General features: G+C 44.0%; 1 protein-coding gene across 2 annotated transcripts in view; it reads right to left on the reverse strand.

The window, feature by feature from the left end:
* LOC139555968 (signal-induced proliferation-associated 1-like protein 1) overlaps positions 1–13237 on the reverse strand; it is a 122513-nt gene extending 109276 nt beyond the window's left edge. For both annotated transcript variants that reach the window (XM_071369391.1, XM_071369390.1), the window contains exons 1-5: positions 12212–13237; positions 11879–12064; positions 8197–8715; positions 4356–4578; positions 2446–2576 (exon numbers count right to left, since the gene is read on the reverse strand). In XM_071369391.1, coding sequence (XP_071225492.1) covers positions 2446–2576; positions 4356–4578; positions 8197–8715; positions 11879–12064; positions 12212–13027 — 1875 coding nt within the window. In that variant the 5' untranslated portion in view covers positions 13028–13237. The remainder of the gene's footprint in view (positions 1–2445; positions 2577–4355; positions 4579–8196; positions 8716–11878; positions 12065–12211) is intronic.
* Positions 13238–21159: the final 7922 nt, after the last annotated feature.

The following is a 21159-nucleotide window of genomic DNA, read 5'->3' on the forward strand; positions in this document are numbered from 1 at the left end:
AAGGGTGGCTACTCTGAAGAATCAAAAATATATTTTGATCTGTTTAACACTTTTTTGATTACTACATGATTCCATTTGTGTTATTTGTAGAATATTTGTAGAATACAATGTAGAATAAAGAAAAACCCTTGAATGAGTGTCCAAACTTTTGACTGGTACTGTATGTGTGATTTTTGGGGGGATTTATAATGGACTATTATCATGCACCTGTATCGAAACCGGGTCAGGGGGGGAAAAATACATGTTATTTGTGCTTTAAAATAGCTAAAGGAGGACGATTTCACCGTGGTTCATTTTCATGCCAGCCAGGTAGACTATACTCCTATACTCGTCATAAATATAAACAATGTGCTTAATATTAGGAAAGTTGAGAAATAAATACAGTAGGCCTAGCCTATAGAAAGCGGTTGGCATCCTCCTCTTTTTATTAGTGGCCATCACTCTGTTTTCTCCCGCAATTGCAAAGCCTATAGAAATGTTGCACAACAGGAGCTCATGGGCTCTCATGAAGTGTTTGATTAGATTTTCGATTACATTTACATTGATGTCAGAGTGATTAGAGAGACAATAGAGTGCGGAGTACCAGGCAGTTAGCAAGTTTGGTAGGCTACTAATGACCAGCAGCAGCATCAGAGCTTGGAGAAGCCTAATTACCGTGACTAAACGGTCACATGGAACTTGACTGCCTTCATGACTCGTGACCGGTAATATGGTCACCATAACAACCCTACTCCGGCCGACGCTTGGCATTCCGCATGGTGATCTTAGGCTACTCGGCCATTTCATGAAGCTCCCGAAGAGGTTATTGCGCTACGTGTGGCTGAAATAGAATCCACTTATTTGAAGGGGTGTCCAAATAGTGTAATTGCATTTTGACATTATGGGGAATTGTGTGTAGGCCAGTGACACAAAATGTAAATGTAATCAATGTTTAATTCATGCTATAACAACAAAATGTGGAATAAGTCAAGGGGTATGAATACTTTCTGAAGGCACTCTATGTACATACAGGTAGGGGTAGAGTAACTAGGCAACAGGATAGATAATAAAACAGTGGCAGCAGCGTATGTGATGAGTCAAAAGTTAGTGCAAAGTGGGTCAATGCAAAAAGTTGGCAGGGAGCTTGGCCCCAGTGATGTACTGGGCCATACGCACTACCCTCTGCAGCGCCTAGCGGTCGGCATACCAAGCGGTGATGCAGCCAGTCAAGATGCTCTCAAAGGTGCAGCTGTTGAACTTTGAGGATCTAAGGGCCCATGCCAAATCTTTCCAGCCTGCTGAAGGGGAAGAGGGGCTCCCGAGTGGCACAGTGGTCTAAGACACTGCATCTCAGTGCAAGAGGCGTCACTGCAGTACCTGGTTCGAATCCAGGCTGTATCATAAATGTGAAATAAAAATATAAGAGGCCTTCCTCACGACTGTGTTGGTGTGTTTGGACCAAGATAATTCCTTAGTGATGTGGACACCGAGGAACTTGAAGCTCTCGACCAGCTCCACTACAGCCCCATCAATGTGGATGGTGGCGTGCCCGACCTCTGTTTCCTGTAGTCCACGATCAACTCCTTTGTCTTTATGTTGAAGGAGAGGTTGTTGCCAGGTCTCTGACCTCCTCCCTATAGGCTGTCTCATTGTAGTCCGTGATCAGGCCTACCACCATTGTGTCGGAGTCGTGATAAGCTTGGAGGGTATGGTGTTGAACGCTGAGCGGTAGTCAATGAATAGCATTCTCACATAGGTGTCCTCTTGTCCAGGTGGGAAAGGGCAGTGTGGATCTGTTGGGGCGGTGAATTGGACTGTGTCCATGGTGTCTGGGATGATGATGTTGATGTGAGCCATTACCAGCCTTTCAAACCATTTCAGTTTTGAGTGCTACAGTTTTGAGTGCTACAGTTTTGAGTGCTACAGTTTTGAGTGCTACAGGGCGATAGTCATTTAGACAGGTTACCTTGGCGTTCTTGGGGACAGGGACTATGGTGGTCTGCTTGAAACACGTAGGTACTACAAACAGGGTCAGGGGGAGGTTGAAAATGTCAGTGAAGACACTTGCCACATGCTCCAAGTACATGTCCTGGTAATCCGTCTGGCCCTGCGGCCTACGGAAAAGCTGGGATGAAGGGGGTCGTGGGAAATAAAGAGGAGGAGACGGAAAGGCAGAAGGGGATCAGGGTTAGAAGAGTGGGAGAAAAGGGAAGAAGAGCCATATATATCAGGGTTAGAAGAGTGGGAGAGAAGGGAAGATGAGCCATATATATCAGGGTTAGAAGAGTGGGAGAGAAGGGAAGATGAGCCATATATATATCAGGGTTAGAAGAGTGGGAGAGAAGGGAAGAAGAGAGAAGGGAAGCTATTTGTGTGAAAAGTTTTTCCATTTTTAAATTCAAATCACTTCCTGAATTGACTGAGTTCAACTCAAATGAACCCCAACCCTGATAGATATCTATTTACCTCGCTGGTTCTGAAGATGACTCTGTAGTTATACTGCTGTCCATGCTCCTTGTGTTCCTCCAGCTTCTCTCTCCTCAAACTCACTGCTACTGGACCCAGAGTCTCATCCACACCCAGGTAGTTCCAATGCTCTGGATGAGAGAGGGAGCGAGAGAGAGGAGGGGACAATGTGAAAGAGGGAAGAGAGAAAGTCAGATTTTTTCCCCCAAGGCATACAGACATTCATATCTACTCTACCTTAGCAATGCATGAATTAGAGACCGCTATAATCTCACTTCTCAGGTAGAAGTAGTTCCTGTAGTAGCAGTAGGCCCCCAGACCTGTCCTCTTCCTCCCTCCCTCAGATATACAGTTGAAGTCGGAAGTTTACATACACTTCGGGTGGAGTCATTAAAACTCGTTTTTCAACCACTCCACACATTTCTTGTTAATAACAAGCTATAGTTTTGGCAAGTCGGTTAGGACATCTACTTTGTGCATGACACAAGTAATTTTTCCAACAATTGTTTACAGACAGATTATTTCACTTATATTCACTGTATCACAATTCCAGTGGGTCAGAAGTTTACATGCACTAAGTTGACTGTGCCTTTAAACAGCTTGGAAAATTCCAGAAAATGATGTCATGGCTTTAGAAGCTTCTGATAGGCTAATTGACATCATTTGAGTCAATTGGAGGTGTACCTATGGATGTATTTCAAGGCCTACCTTCAAACTCAGTGCCTCTTTGCTTGACATCATGGGAAAATCAAAAGAAATCAGCCAAGACCTCAGAAAATAAACTGTAGACCTCCACAAGTCTGATTCATCCTTGGGAGCAATTTCCAAACGCCTGAAGGTACCACGTTCATCTGTATAAACAATAGTACGCAGGTATAAACACCATGGGACCACGCAGCTGTCATACCGCTCAGGAAGGAGACGCGTTCTGTCTCCTAGAGATGAACGTACTTCGGTGCAAAAAGTGCAAATCAATCCCAGAACAACAGCAAAGGACCTTGTGAAGATGCTGGAGGAAACAGGTACAAAGTATCTATATCCACAGTAAAACGAGTCCTATATCGACATAACCTGAAAGGCCACTCTGCAAGGAAGAAGCCACTGCTCCAAAACCGCCATAAAAAAGCCAGACTACGGTCTGCAACTGCACATGGGGACAAAACTATGTGGATATATTGAAGCAACATCTCAAGACATCAGTCAGGAAGTTAAAGCTTGGTCGCAAATGGGTCTTCCAAATGGACAATGACCCCAAGCATACTTCCAAAGTTGTGGCAAAATGGTTTAAGGACAACAAAGTCAAGGTATTGGAGTGGCCATCACAAAGCCCTGACCTCAATCCTATAGAAAATCTGTTGGCAGAACTGAAAAAGTGTGTGCGAGCAGGAGGAATGAGCCAAAATTCACCCAACTTTATGTGGGAAGCTCGTGGAAGGCTACCCGAAAAGTTTGACCCAAGTTAAACCATTTAAAGGCATGGCTACCAAATACTAATTGAGTGTATGTAAACTTCTGACCCACTGGGAATGTGATGAAAGAAATAAAAGCTGAAATAAATAATTCTCTCTACTATTATTCTGACATTTCACATTCTTACAATAAAGTGGTGATCCTAACTGACCTAAAACAGGGAATTTTTACTAGGATTAAATGTCAGGAATTGTGAAAAACTGAGTTTAAATGTGTTTGGCTAAGGTGAATGTAAACTGCCAACTTAAACTGTAAGTATTTCCTGTAGTAGTAGTGGTAGTAGTAGTAGTAGTGGTAGTAGTAGTAGTAGTAGTGGTAGTAGTAGTAGTGGTAGTGGTAGTAGTAGTGGTAGTAGTGGTAGTAGTAGTGGTAGTAGTAGTAGTAGTGGTAGTAGTAGTAATAATAGTAGGCCCCCAGACCTCTCCCTTCCTCCCTCTCACCTCTCAGATAGAAGTATTTCCTGTAGTAATAAGACCCCAGGTCGCAGTGCTCCACAGATCGTTTGGCCCTATCAGCATGCTGTCCCTGTCCGTCTTTAGGGGCCTCCAGCACGGACACCCCGGCGTTGGTGAAGTGGGGGAGAGAGGTCTCCAGGGGCCCCTCCTCTGAACCACTTCCCCCCACAGAGCCACTGGAGCTGCCCCCACTGCCTATACTACCCTGCTGAGAAGGGGGAAAAGGAGTAACATTAGTATGGAGGTATTGAGGGGGATGGAGTAACATTAGTATGGAGGTATTGAGGGGGATGGAGTAACATTAGTATGGAGGTATTGAGGGGGATGGAGTAACGTTAGTATGGAGGTATTGAGGGGGATGGAGTAACATTAGTATGGAGGTATTGAGGGGGATGGAGTAACGTTAGTATGGAGGTATTGAGGGGGATGGAGTAACATTAGTATGGAGGTATTGAGGGGGATGGAGTAACATTAGTATGGAGGTATTGAGGGGGGTGGAGTAACGTTAGTATGGAGGTATTGAGGGGGATGGAGTAACATTAGTATGGAGGTATTGAGGGGGATGGAGTAACATTAGTATGGAGGTATTGAGGGGGATGGAGTAACATTAGTATGGAGGTATTGAGGGGGATGGAGTAACGTTAGTATGGAGGTATTGAGGGGGATGGAGTAACATTAGTATGGAGGTATTGAGGGGGATGGAGTAACATTAGTATGGAGGTATTGAGGGGGATGGAGTAACATTAGTATGGAGGTATTGAGGGGGGTGGAGTAACGTTAGTATGGAGGTATTGAGGGGGGTGGAGTAACATTAGTATGGAGGTATTGAGGGGGATGGAGTAACATTAGTATGGAGGTATTGAGGGGGGTGGAGTAACATTAGTATGGAGGTATTGAGGGGGGTGGAGTAACGTTAGTATGGAGGTATTGAGGGGGATGGAGTAACATTAGTATGGAGGTATTGAGGGGGGTGGAGTAACGTTAGTATGGAGGTATTGAGGGGGATGGAGTAACATTAGTATGGAGGTATTGAGGGGGGTGGAGTAACATTAGTATGGAGGTATTGAGGGGGGTGGAGTAACGTTAGTATGGAGGTATTGAGGGGGATGGAGTAACATTAGTATGGAGGTATTGAGGGGGGTGGAGTAACATTAGTATGGAGGTATTGAGGGGGATGGAGTAACGTTAGTATGGAGGTATTGAGGGGGATGGAGTAACGTTAGTATGGAGGTATTGAGGGGGATGGAGTAACGTTAGCATGGAGGTATTGAGGGGGGTGGAGTAACGTTAGTATGGAGGTATTGGGGGGGATGGAGTAACATTAGTATGGAGGTATTGAGGGGGATGGAGTAACGTTAGTATGGAGGTATTGAGGGGGATGGAGTAACATTAGTATGGAGGTATTGAGGGGGATGGAGTAACATTAGTATGGAGGTATTGAGGGGGATGGAGTAACATTAGTATGGAGGTATTAAGGGGGGTGGAGTAACATTAGTATGGAGGTATTGAGGGGGGTGGAGTAACGTTAGTATGGAGGTATTGAGGGGGATGGAGTAACATTAGTATGGAGGTATTGAGGGGGATGGAGTAACATTAGTATGGAGGTATTGAGGGGGATGGAGTAACATTAGTATGGAGGTATTGAGGGGGGTGGAGTAACGTTAGTATGGAGGTATTGAGGGGGAAAATGTGTGTTTTTATGACAGTGTCTTAGTTCAATATCAATGATGATTATTCACATTATATCAAATTTGAATTATCGTTGATATTCAAAATAGGTAATGGAAATGTGTAAGGGGAGAGCGCGAGTCAGTCTGCATGTGAGTGAGTGTATACATTCATTGGCCAGTTTATTAGGTAAACACATCTAGTACTGGGTTGGACCTCCCTTTTTCCTCCAGAACAGCCTGAATTCTTTGGGCCATGGAAACTTTGCTCAAATGGTATCAAGGGATCTAACGTTTTCCAGGAAAATATTCCCCACACCATTACACCGCTGCAAGCAGCCTGTACTGTTGACACCAGGCAGGATGGGGCCATGGACTCACTCTGTCATCAGCATGAAGCAACAGGAACTGGGATTCGTCGGACAAGGCAATGTTTTTCCAGTCCTCAATCGTCCAGTGTTGATGATCACGTGCCCAATGGAGCCGCTTCATCTTGTTTTTAGCTGATAGGAGTGGAACCCAGGTGTGGGCGTCTGCTGCAATTAGCCCATCTGTGACGAGGACCGACGAGGTGTACGTTCTAAGCTGCCATTCTGCACACCACTGCTGTCCTGCGCCGTTATTTGTCTGCTTGTTTCCCACCTGTTAGCTCGCGCGATTCTTGCCATTCTCCTTCGACCTCTCTCATCAACAAACTGTTTACACCCACAGGACTGCCACTGACTGGATGTTTTTGGTTTGTTGCACCATTTCTCTGTAAACCCAAGACATTGCTGGGCGTGAAAAGCCCGGGAGACCCGGACGTTTCTGAGATACTGGAACTGGCATACCTGCCGCCGACAATCATAGCATTCTCAAAGTCACTTAGGTCACTCGTTTTTCTAACACTCAATGGAACAGTAACTGAATGTCTCGATGCCTATCTGCCTGCTTTATATAGCAAGCCACAGCCACATGACTCACTGTCTGTAGGAGCGAACCATTTTTGTGAATGGGGTGGTGTACCTAATAAACTGGCCACAGTGTATAGTGTATATATTATGCATGTATGTGTGTGTAGTAGGGTTGTAATGATGTTAGTATGGCGACTCTAGGCAGTAAGGAAGGAAAGGAAAGAAAATATGAAGGGCCCTTCATGTCTTGAGGAAAACCGTCATAATGTCGGACACATCAACCTTATGTTATCACCCAGTTACCACCCAGACACCACCCCGTCGCCACCCAGACACCACCCCGTCGCCACCCAGACACCACCCCGTCGCCACCCAGACACCACCCAGTTGCCACCCAGACACCACCCCGTCGCCACCCAGACACCACCCCGTCGCCACCCAGACACCACCCCGTCGCCACGCAGACACCACCCAGTTACCACCCAGACACCACCCCGTCGCCACCCAGACACCACCCCGTCGCCACCCAGACACCACCCCGTCGCCACCCAGACACCACCCCGTCGCCACCCAGACACCACCCCGTCGCCACGCAGACACCACCCCGTCGCCACCCAGACACCACCCCGTCGCCACCCAGACACCACCCCGTCGCCACCCAGACACCACCCCGTCGCCACCCAGACACCACCCCGTCGCCACCCAGACACCACCCCGTCGCCACGCAGACACCACCCCGTCGCCACGCAGACACCACCCCGTCGCCACGCAGACACCACCCCGTCGCCACGCAGACACCACCCCGTCGCCACGCAGACACCACCCCGTCGCCACCCAGACACCACCCCGTCGCCACCCAGACACCACCCCGTCGCCACCCAGACACCACCCCGTCGCCACGCAGACACAATTGTTTATATTGCATGCGACAGCACAACATATTTGACATAAAGTACGTTTTTTTTGTTGAAGAACCATATCGTTTAGTCGGCTATGTGTGTGTTTCTTTGACAAGGAAAAACTGGTGGTATGACAACACTAGGTGTTTAGTGTGTGTGTGTGTGTGTGTGTGTGTGTGTGTGTGTGTGTGTGTGTGTGTGTGTGTGTGTGTGTGTGTGTGTGTGTGTGTGTGTGTGTGTGTGTGTGTGTGTGTGTGTGTGTGTGTGTGTGTGTGTGTGTAGTGTGTGTGTGTGTGTGTGTGTGTGTGTGTGTGTGTGTGTTTAGTGTGTGTGTGTGTGTGTGTGTGTGTATAACGTGTCCTCCTACCCGTTTAGAGAGGCCAATGTTCCTCTCTCCCTCTCCTCCCAGTTCATTCCTGAAACAAGGGCAGTTCAGCACCAGATCGTTGCTCTTCTCATCACCAGGGTCTAGGGCAGGGTTACTGGTGTGAGTCCCACCCTGTCCACCTTGTCCCGTGCCCCCCTCCTTCCCACTCAGCTCTTCCTGGGACCCGCACGGAGACCCGCCCCCGCCGCATACCCCACTCTGATTAGACGAGAGCGAGGAAGTGGCGGAGGCCGAGGCGGCGGCCGCAGCGGAGGCGCCCGTGGTGGTGTTCTTGCGTTTCCCGCCGGACTGTCGACCCTGGATAGCCTCGTTGAGGTCGAAGAGGATACTCTGCACGTCAAAGTGGGCAAAGCCTTTCTGACAAGACCAGGGTTTTGGAGGGGGTCCGATGACGTCCTCCCGCCCCCCATCCTCCACGTCAGACCCAGCCCGGGACGAGTCACCCTCGGCCTTGACGCTGCGGAGCTTCCTGAAGATGGACTCCCCTCCAGTCTCCGACTGGAATCAGATAAGATCATGACTTTATTATCCCCATAGGGAAATGTTGTTTAAAATCACTGTGCATATATTAAAAACATTAAACAATGTATGGATAAAAACTATTATTGATGAAATGTAATATTGGTGTAATGTAGACTCATAATACATTTTAAAAAACGTATTAAGCATAGACATGACAATTGTGACCCATTTCAAGAAGCTAGGCTGTCTAGCAGGAGAAGCGTTAAAACATTTTAATTTACTTTTTATCAAAATGTGTTTGTTTTTTTTGTCAGAAATGTCTTCTGGAATGGGAACTTTCAAGTGCATCAATAACAAATGTGCATGCCATCTTTAAATACGAATAAAATTGTTAAAAATTACGAGTCTAGTTGGTTTAGCCACGGAAAAATACAGGAACCTTTCTCGCTAGCGCTGATTGGTTAAGATAATGGATGGGCTGGACATGCCGAGGGATGAGTTCTGATTGGTCTGCCATGTAGCAGGCTTCTGTCTATAACATGAGCTGCTCAGTCTGTGTAGATAATCCTTGCTACTGCGGCTTTTTTTGGAAAGATATCATGAAGAAGTGAAAAAGTGTTGCTACTGCTCTCAACATTGCCGCCCTGAAGTTAACAGGCACTATAGACAAAGATCAGTGGGAAAAAGTTGTGATGGACTACTTTCTGGAGGACGATGAAAAGGAATCAGACAGTGAGGAAATTCCTGATTTAGGCAAAAATATTTTCATTGAACCAGACATTGTAGACTTCTGATGACAGTGACGGGGAGGAAATGTGATCAACAGTGTTGTTGTCACAGAAGAAGTTGACCGAGATTTGACATCAGTGGAATACCTGGTGGAAGCAGAGAGATGATTGCCAAATGTGGAGAGTCAAAAACACAACACAGAAGGCTGTTTTATAAACACCTGTCTCTGGATTACATCTTTAAACTAGGGGCAACCAATGGCATCCACGACCGAGAGGGAAAAGCATTCATCCATGTAAACGGATAAGAGTCTAGCTACATTTTCAGATATTATACGGTTCTAATTTAGTCAGAAAGTCATTTTCATTTCAAGTTTAAGGATACTGTTAGCTACCTAGCTAACATTGAACCTAGTTGGTTAGCTGTAGCTACCTGCAGATTCATGCAGGGTGCATGGTAGTATGAGTTGGGATCATGGTTCCTTGTTTAGCTAGCTAGCTACGTCAAACACTATGCAAGTAACAATTTCACTGTACCGTTTACACCTTCTGTATCATGTGTATGTGACATAGAAACTCTGATTTTGTTTTACGTAATGTGAAGAACATGATCCGCACCAAAGTCAGATTAGGATATAGGCCAAGGACTAGAAAGTGTATTTTTACTACTGCTTTCACCACTTTTAGTCTTAATCTTTGGTTGTTTACTACACCACCTTACTCACTCTGTTTATCACATGGCCTCATGTGAATCTTTAAAGAGATAGGTGGGGCTAAAGCTTAAGATGGTGTGAATGATGTTGAATAGGCGTAGACAAAAATATCTCTCCAGTAGGTGTACCAAAAAACTCAAGGGCCATTTTCTTAAAATGTGGGATTACAAATGTATCAATTTACAAAGCTGAATTACTTTCCCATTGTTCCTCAACTGCAGTGTATGATATACAATTTTCTAGTTCTGAGTCTCTACTTTTAAAAAACACAATTACAAATGTTGCTACATAGAACCGAATCGAGGTGGTGGGTCAGAATAACAGACAAGATAAATACAAATCATTCAATAGCTGGCTAATATTTTTGTTTAAATGATACATCTGGACACAGAGCTATCTTTTTGTTTAATATGGTTGCTGGTTCCTGATCTTCTGAGAAGACCGTTTGAGGAGTCACCTGAAGTTTGAGAGGAATGGGAGATGCAGTAGAGGAATGGGAGATGCAGTAGAGGAATGGGAGATGCAGTAGAGGAATGGGAGATGCAGTAGAGGAATGGGAGATGCAGTAGAGGAATGGGAGATGCAGTAGAGGAATGGGAGATGCAGTAGAGGAATGGGAGATGCAGTAGAGGAATGTAGTGTGGAGGCAGAGGGTTCGTAACGTGCACGACTGATTACTACTCTGAACTGTGAGTGGTGAGCTTTCTGGCGATCAGAGCTGATGAGGCATCACACAAGTCGGTGCCATACATTGTGAAGCAGAAGTCCAGTGGTTACGCAACTCAGGCTGGTTCCAAGATCAAGCCACGTGCTGTTCCTCTCCATCTTTGAAGGATTCATGCATTCAAAGACTTGGCCACTATTGGTTGACCTAGCTAGCTATAGCTAGGCTACTCACGATAATGTATTGGTTGACCTAGCTAGCTATAGCTAGGCTACTCATGATGTGTTGGTTGACCTAGCTAACTGTAGCTAGGCTACTCATGATGTGTTGGTTGACCTAGCTAGCTATTGCTAGGCTACTCATGATAATGTATTGGTTGACCTAGCTAGCTATAGCTAGGCTACTCATGATAATGTATTGGTTGACCTAGCTAGCTATAGCTAGGCTACTCATGATAATGTATTTGTTGACCTAGCTAGCTATAGCTAGGCTACTCATGATGTATTGGTTGACCTAGCTAGCTATTGCTAGACTACTCATGATAATGTATTGGTTGACCTAGCTAGCTATAGCTAGGCTACTCATGAAGATGTATTGGTTGACCTAGCTAGCTATAGCTAGACTACTCATGATAATGTATTGGGTGACCTAGCTAGCTATAGCTAGGCTACTCATGAAGATGTATTGGTTGACCTAGCTAGCTATAGCTAGACTACTCATGATGATGTATTGGTTGACCTAGCCAGCTATAGCTAGGCTACTCATGATGATGTATTGGTTGACCTCACTAGCTATAGCTAGGCTACTCATGATGATGTATTGGTTGACCTAGCTAGCTATAGCTAGGCTACTCATGATGATGTATTGGTTGACCTAGCTAACTATAGCTAGGCTACTCATGATGATGTATTGGTTGACCTAGCTAGCTATAGCTAGGCTACTCATGATGATGTATTGGTTGTTTTTTGCTTTGAAGCACTTTGAGATTTTTTTCTGTTATCAAAAGGGCTATAGAAGTTTAATAAATCATTAATAATCTAATATAATCTAATATTATTAATGAGGTAGTAAAAAGTGCAGTTCATGTGCTCTACCTTGGACCTCCTCTTCAGGTGTTTCTCTCTTTCCTTCAGGCGACTGGCGGGGCTACCTCTGGTAGGACCCAGGGGTCCATCAGGTAGATCCAGGGCAGCCTGTTTGTGCGGGGCCACCGTCAGCAGCTCACCAAGTCTGTCCGGCGCCGGGCTGCGTTGATCAGGAGCCTCCTGGGACGTATAGCCCTTGAATGAATGAAGTTTATTTGACACATTTAAAATACATACAATAAGTGTATTCAACAATTATGCATCATCCTCTGGAATTCTTCGTAAATTGTTTTGTGTTCTTTTTTAACTATACTAATTGTTTTACATCAATCAATAAAATACCTTGAGCATATCGAAGAAGCTCTCCCCTGAGCCTGCATGTTTATCTATGGAAGAGGTGCTGCCGTACTCTCGATGCATGGGCGTCCAGCCAGAGAAGGACCAGCCCTCGCCCCCGTCACCCTCTAACTCAGAGATAGTGATGTCACTGTTGGAGCGCTGGCGGATACGCCTCATGCCTTTACGCGGCGAGCCCTGGTAGCCGTCTGGCGACAGGTAGCGGTTGTCTTTGCTGTGATGTCTGCTGTGGTGCATCTTGCTCTTCAGGGTGTTGTGGATGTTCCGGAGCATCGAGGAGTCCTGAGGGCTGATCAGGTGGCCCAGTTTAGCTGACATGCTGCTATGGGCCGTGGTCGCCGAGCCTGAACCCGAGCTCCGTTCTCTTTCTCCGCTCCCGGCCAACCCGCGTTCCCCGGCCGACCCGCGTTCCCCGGCCGACCCGCGTTCCCCGGCCGACCCGCGTTCCCCGGCCGACCCGCGTTCCCCGGCCGACCCGCCTGACCCACATTCTCCACCACCTGAAGATGACATGGTGGAACTCGGGGAGTCCGTATCTACGGTGATGTGCCACACCCCGCCCGTTCCATCCCGTTTGGGGGGCCAGTCCGCCACGCGGGCCCTGACCCCCATCTTGGGAACCCCCGGGGTGGAGGAGGAAGAGGAGCCGGATGAGGAAGAGGAGGTGAGGTGGGTGCTCTCGGAGCGAGGTGGGGGGGCGCCACCATTGGGGAGGCGCAGGCGACGGGTGTAGAATTCATCAGAGGCAGGTACCGAGCCGCCCACCGAACGCTCCGTCTGAGACCGCTTCAGACTGGTCATGGTGGGGTAAGGTTAGGGGGTAAGGTGGGGTAAGGGAGAGCTCAGCAGTAGAGATGGAGCATTATGCCCAGGGAGAGGAGAGGATAGAGAGCCTCACAGAGCATGGGTGGCTGGGAGGACTGGAGGAGGGAGAGAGAAAGGGAGGGCAGACAGAAGGTTGTTGCTAGTGTTGCTCCTCCTCAGGTCTGTACGCTGCTTCGGTCTCTGGTGAACTCTGCAGGAGAGAGAGGAAGAGGAGAGAGAGAGAGGAAGAAGAGAAGAAGAGGAGAGAGAGGAAGAGAAGTAAAGAGAGGAAGAGGAGAGAAAGAGGAGAGAGAAAGAGGAGAGAGGAAGAGGAGGAGAGGAAGAGGAGGAGAGAGAAAGAGGAGAAAGAGAGAGGAAGAAGAGAAGAAGAGAGAGAGGAAGAGAAGAAAAGAGAGGAAGAGGAGAGAAAGAGGAGAGGAGAGAGGAAGAGGAGGAGAAAGAGGAAGAAAGAGAGGAAGAGGGTTAGATGTTGGGTTAGGCCTCCATGTCAGAGAGGCCTTTGGCATGGCTATAACAACTGAAGCTGTTTTTAATCAAGCAGAAGAAACACATAGCTCAGACTCTCACTCTTCACAAACTGGCTGATGACGCGGCAGTTGGCAGCGTGGTAGGCACAGCTTTCCCCATTAATCAATCATAAAATGAAGGATTAGCTGATAACTGCGAAACAAAACATTCTGGATAATATAGAGAACCTTGAATAATTTATTGATCGGCATTTTGATATGCTCGAAAAAAGAATCAGATCAATCGAAGCGAACAAGAGAGGACATCTCCTCGAGCGAAACTGATGGGAAGCTGCCGTCAAATTCTAAATGTAATAATTGGACGGGACATTTTTCGAACTACGTCTCCAGACTATAAAGCATCAGAGAACAGTTTTTAAAAAACTGGATCTATTGCCTGGACTACTGGGGGAAGTTGAGGCATTAAAAACAGGAATGGATTACAGTAACAAAATGGAAGAAATCCGAGCGGAAAATAAGATATTGAAAAGTACCGTGGACTCCCTAAAAGACACTACAGAGATGCTACGGTATGATAATAAAACAATGAAAGCAGAATTACTTGATATAAAGTGCAGAAGTATGAAGACTAATATTGTTTTAATGGGAATAAAGGAGGATGAAAACAGTCAACGGAGGAAAAAGTCAAGGTTTTCATGAAACGTAATCTCAAGATGACGGACGAACAGGTGGAAACAATTGATCTTCAAAGAGCTCACCATTTCAGTGGCAGAGGGGAGAGAAGGTAGCTAGTAGTAGCTAGGCTAACTCAGTACAAAAATTAAGATTAACTTTCTACAACAGGACAGGGAGCTAAAGGAAAACCAAAATGTGTGTGAGTGGCTGGTTGGCTTACTCGCTCTAGGTTGTCAGTGCTGCATGTCTTCTTTGTGATCGTGTCATGGCTGTGTCGGGGTCGATTGTAAGTTAAACATATGTATCCCTATATGGGTAGTGTGAGGCCTAAGACTCGTTTTTACCTGGCAGGACATAATGACATAATGAGGACTACATGTCTCTCTGCTGATAGGAATATAACAGGACATAATGAGGACTACATGTCTCTCTGCTGATAGGAATATAACAGGACATAATGAGGACTACATGACTCTCTGCTGATAGGAATATAACAGGACATAATGAGGACTACATGTCTCTCTGCTGATAGGAATATAACAGGACATAATGAGGACTACATGACTCTCTGCTGATAGGAATATAACAGGACATAATGAGGACTACATGACTCTCTGCTGATAGGAATATAACAGGACATAATGAGGACTACATGTCTCTCTGCTGATAGGAATATAACAGGACATAATGAGGACTACATGACTCTCTGCTGATAGGAATATAACAGGACATAATGAGGACTACATGACTCTCTGCTGATAGGAATATAACAGGACATAATGAGGACTACATGACTCTCTGCTGAAAGGAATATAACAGGACATAATGAGGACTACATGACTCTCTGCTGAAAGGAATATAACAGGACATAATGCTTTATGAGTAGTGAGTGATCCTAGGGGTGGTAACACACACATTCTAAGTGATTTCAATGGGTCTTTCTCCATTCTGATTGTTTTATACTGTTCAATTCAACCAAAACAAATTTCAGCACTTTTATAATTTCTGCATTTCCTGCACTCCATTGCAGTGGTGGAAAAAGTACCCAATTGTCATACTTGAGTAAAAGTAAAGATACCCAGTAAAATACTACTTGAGTAAAAGTATTTGGTTTTAAATATACTTAAGTATCAAAAGTAGAAATAATTTCAAATTCTTTACATTAAGCAAACCAGATGACATCATTTTCATGTTTTTTTTATTTACGGACAGCCAGGGTCACACTCCAACACTCAGATATCATTCACAAACAAAGCATTTGTGTTTAGTGAGTCCGCCAGATCAGAGGCAGTAGATGACCGGGGATGTTCTCTTGATAAGTGGAAGAGAATTGGACCATGTTCCTGTCCTGCTAAGCAATCAAAATGTAACAAGAACTTTTAGGTGTCAGGGGAAATGTATGGAGTAAAAAGTACCGTATTTTCTTAAGGAATGTAGTGAAGTAAAAGTAAAAGTAGTCAAAAATAATGACTTAAGTAAAAAATACTTTCAAGTACTACTTAAGTACTTCACACCACTGCTCAGTAGAGATAATTTCCACACTGTCATGTGGGGCTGCACGATATGGGTAAATAATCTAGGACTTATTTTTAACCAAAAATTGCAATTAAGATTTGACTTGCGAATTAAAAGCAAAACTGTTGGAATCATGGAAATAGAATGACTATTCTAATTATATAGTTAGAATATAATAGTGAGCACTTTGAATAAATTGTTGTTTGAGATGACAACTAATTAAAATGCCAGGGAGGAGTTATTGTGACAGGGTAGGAACTAAAGTGTTGATAAGTGTTTCCTAGGGGATCCTATACGCTTTGGCTACATTGCATGTTTTCTCTTAACTGATTTAGGATCTTCACAATCACTGGTATTATCAGGCTGTATTAGCTCTTACTCAGTACATTTATTAGCTAGCTAGCTATTAGCACTAGAGGCTAACAATTAGCGTCTCACAAGATTCAGGGCAACTTGCTAAGAAAAGACAAACTAGCGGTTTGCTGATGTAAGAAACACAAACTAATAGTGTCATTATAGAACGTTAGTGGATTTATATTAAGAAGCAAAGTGAAAACAACATTGTTGTCATCAACATTGTATGTGCTGCATTGACCATGCAGACTGAACGCAAGTGTCTCGTGGTCGAGGAACATCAAATGCGCTCCTTGAGTGACAGGGGGCGTGGCTAGGCCTGTGTGGAAAGTGGCACCGAGAGAAAGAGCGGAGAGACATTACTCAAGAAGCGAAGTAAACTATAAAAATTGACATTACACATGGCGTATCACATTTAACAAACCAAACATTCAAATACCGGTATAGAAGGTAAAGTAAAAACCCAAACTGGTCCCTGCATCAATACCAGTACGTCATAAAATACAGTATATCGCCCAGCCCTAGTCAGGATCGAGGGAAAGATGAACGGAGCAAAGTACAGATAGATCCTTGATGAAAACCTGCTCCAGAGTACTCAGGACCTCAGACTGGGGTGAAGGTTCACCTTCCAACAGGACAACGACCAAGCACACAGTAACGCTGGAGTGGCTTCGGGACAAGTCTCTGAACGTCCTTGAGTGGCCCAGACTTGAACTTGATCTAACATCTCCGGAGAGACCTGAAAATAGCTGTGGAGCGACGCTCTCCATCCAACCTGACAGAGCTTGAGAGGATCTGCAGAGAAGAATGGGAGAAACTCCCCAAATACAGGTGTACCAAGCTTGTAGCGTCATACCCTAGAACACTCCGAGGCTGTAATCACTGCTAAAGGTGTTTCAAAAAAGTACAGAGTAAAAGGTTTGAATACTTATGTAGATGTGATATTTCCATTTTAAAAAAATTATAAATTAGCTTCTTTTTTTTATATATTTAAAAACAGTTTGTTCTAGTGTTGCACGGTATACCGAAACTTCGGTACTTTTTATTTTGTACTAGAATTTTTGTTACATTCTGTACTTCTGTCAAATGTGTCTCACGTGATTAAGAGGATCAAGTCTGTCTATTAGCACAACTCTTTATAGCACAAAGAGCAGAAAGACTGCTGCACTTCCTCATTCATTACTAGAGCTGTCTGGGCTGCATTGTTAGCTCCCCACTCACGCTGCACAGAAGTAAACACACTTGAATAATGCGTCACAGCATGTAGAAATGTTGAAACTGTTCATTACTGTTCGCCAAACAATGTCCATACAGGCTAGAACACAATGCAAGACAATACCGGTAGCTTCCAACTTTAATTGCAGGCTAACTTTCTTTGTTAGCTTACAGCTGAAGCAACATCAATTCACTACCCTAGTACTTTGTTTGTGATATTACGCAAACCAAAACTGCCAAATATGCTGATTTCAAAGCTGATTGTCACCAAAAACGTTATTAATTCACTTAGTCTCCCTCGCCACCAAAAACAAATTAACTTCATCTCCCTTGCCTCCCGTTTGGGTTTCCACTAGATTCCACAGCCACAGTCAGAATCCACAGCCAGGTTCTGCCTCACAAGTCATTACTTTCTTAAAGAATATAAAAGAAGAGATTGATCAGTACAATAAAAAAAAATAGTGCCTTCAGAAAGTATTCATACTCCTTGACTTATTCCATATTGTGTTGTGTTACAGCCTGAATTCAAAATCGATTAAAAAAAATATATAATTCTCACCCATCTACACACAATACCCCATAATGACAAAATGAAAACATGTTTTTAGAAATTGTTGCAAATGTATTGAAAAATAAATACAGAAATATTTAAATTTACATACACACTTGAGTCAATACTTTGTAGAAGCACCTTTGGCAGCGATTACAGCTGGGAGTCTTTCTGGGGAAGTCTCTAGATTGTCTCTAGATTGTATATGCACATCTGGATTGGTGTACACTGAACAAAAATACAAATGCAACACAAAGTGTTGGTCCCATGTTTCATGAGCTAAAAAAAAAAAGATCCCAGAAATGTTCCATACTCACAAAAAGCTTATATCTCACAAATTTGTTTACATCCCTGTTAGTGAGCATTTCTCATTTGCTAAGACAATCCATTAAACCTGACAGGTGTGGCATATCAAGAAGCTGATTTAAACAGCATGATCATTACACAGGTGCACCTTGTGCTGGGGACAAAAGGCCTCTCTAAAATGTGCAGTTTTCACTCAACACTATGCCACAGAAATCTAAAGTTTTGAAGGAGCGTGCAATTGGTACCCTGACTGCAGGAATGTCCACCAGAGCTGTTGCCAGATAATTGATTAAGCCGCCTCCAACGTTGTTTTAGAAGCCATGTTAGACAGGATTACCTAGACATACCGATCAGCTCAAATAGACAGACGCGTGCTATATGGCAGACCAATCCAAACTCATCTCTCAGCATGTCCAGCCCACTCACTATCTCAGCCAATCATGGCTAGCGGGAAGGTTACTGACTTTTTCTTTGGCTCAACTAACTAGGCTCGTAATTTAACAATTGTATTTACAGATGGCATACAAGTTTGTTAAGGCACATGAAAGTCCACATGTTCGAGAAGGCATTTCTGCCCCCATTTAAAGCTAAAAATGTCTCTTGTGAAGTAGTGACCCGTGATATACACCTAGTTTCCAGAAATGGTTCACATAAGCAATGTGCTTAATATTAGGAAAGTTGAGAAATAAATATAGTTGGTCTAGCCTATAGAAAACTGATGGGACCCTCCTCTTTTTATTAGAGGCCATCACTCGGTTTTCTCCCGCAATTACATAGCCTATAGAAATGTTGTGGAACATGAGCTCATGGGTTCTCATTAAGTGTTTGATTAGATTTTCGAATACAATTGCATTGTTGAGTACCAGGCAGTTAGCAAGTTTGGTAGGCTACTAATGACCAGCAGGAGCCTAAGAGCTTGGAGAAGCCTAATTACTGTGACTAAACGGTCACATGGAATTTAACTGCCTTCATTTGTGACGCTTGACACACTGCAAGTCCCACCTCTCCCATCTCCTCATTGGTTTTTAGGAGCATATACCCACGTGGGTGATTAAAAGATGAACTGAGGTCCACACTCCAGTCGGTGGTGGTAATGCACTTTAAAGTTGGTTGCCAACCGCCATATAAAGTCCAAAAAAGAAGAAGTCTGAAGGTGAGATGACTAGAAACTAACTTTTACCCTTTTATCTGTGAATTAATTGTCGGAGTAAAGGACCTTGTGCATTTCAGGTAAAATAACAACCCAATGTTTATATCCCAGGACAAATTAGCTAGCAGCAGCAAACTAGCTAGCTAAATTGCTATAAATGTTTAATGCTTTTCGACCTGTCCCCAAATTAATATAGTTGGTTCAGAGTTCTTTTTGATATTTCAACCTGCGTGTCCTGGTCGTGTCCTGGTCGTGTCCTGGTGTGGGTGGACAAAATCAACATGCACACGAGCGCCCGGTCTAGTCAGCATGTAACACAACGAAATGTGGAAAAAGTCAAGGGGTGTGAATACTTTTAGGCGCTGGATGTTCTCCTAGCAGCAACAAAATACACCCTAAATGGAAGGGATTGTTTGTCATTTGTAATAAAATAAAATAAAAAAAAAATCAAAAATCAAAATAACGCAATGCACACACTCCTATTGAATAATATAGATTCACCTGTATTGTGAATAGGCCTAGGCTACAACTTAATTTACCCAGTTTATCAATAGAGATTTACCATTGAAATAAATGATTACTATTATGTTACAACGGTAAAAAAATAAAAAGTCTAATTTGATTGTATAATTAATTCCTAAATGCATACATTGCTACCTCTAAAAAATATTGACGTCAAAATGTTTAAATGTAACGACGTTGAACTCAAAAGACGACCTGATTCAACAGAGCAGTAGATGAGTTTGTCTGAATCAAGTGCCATTCTGTGACTTTAGCTAATACCAGGGGTCACGTTATAATTCAGAAATCTGTCTTTTCAAAACACAGACACCATCAAAATATATGCATTCAAACCATTTCAAATGCCTTTTATATTGAACATTAACAGTGTTTTGTTGCTTTTATAGAGTGATCAAGGGCATACAACTACAGTTTTCCTTCACAGAAAATACATTTGTAAACACATTTGGCAGGAAACAACTTCATTTTCATCAGATGACAACAGAAGTGCAACGCTATTTGGCTGGCAGCCATACAAGTAAATGAGCTTACAATGAAAAAGCAGGTATTTTTTGCTAAAAAGATACATAGCCGTCATACTGTATTTCTAATGTTCATCATACAAAGAAGGTAGTTAGCTACATTTCCTTATGTTTTGCTTGAATTTAATCTCGCACTGTACTGGAGAAAAGTACCAGAGAAATGTAGCTACAGAAATCAAACCTTATTAGTCACATGCGCCGAATACAACAGGTGTAGTAGACCTTACAGTGAAATGCCGAATACAACAGGTGTAGACCTTACAGTGAAATGCTTACTTAAAAGCCTTTAACCAACAATGCAGTTAAGAAAAAAAAAGAAATAAAAGTAACAAATAATTAAACAGCAGCAGTAAAATAACAATAGCGAGGCTATATACAGGGGGTACCGGTACAGAGTCAATATACAAGGGGTACCGGTACAGAGTCAATGTGGAGGCTATATACAGGGGGTACCGGTACAGAGTCAATGTGGGGGCTATATACAGGGGGTACCGGTACAGAGTCAATGTGGAGGCTATATACAGGGGGTACCAGTACAGAGTCAATGTGGAGGCTATATACAGGGGGTACCAGTACAGAGTCAATGTGGAGGCTATATACAGGGGGTACCGGTACAGAGTCAATGTGGGGGCTATATACAGGGGGTACCGGTAGAGAGTCAGTGTGCGGGGGCACTGGTTAGTTGAGGTAATTGAGGTAATATGTACATGTAGGTCGAGTTATTAAAGTGATTATGCATAGATAATAACAGAGTAGTGGCAGCGTAAATGGGGGGGGGGGGGGGGTGCAAATAGTCTGGGTAGCCATTTGATTAGATGTTCAGGAGTCTTATG

The sequence above is a fragment of the Salvelinus alpinus genome, chromosome 27 (genome assembly GCF_045679555.1).
Source record: "Salvelinus alpinus chromosome 27, SLU_Salpinus.1, whole genome shotgun sequence".
NCBI classification, from domain to species: domain Eukaryota; kingdom Metazoa; phylum Chordata; class Actinopteri; order Salmoniformes; family Salmonidae; genus Salvelinus; species Salvelinus alpinus.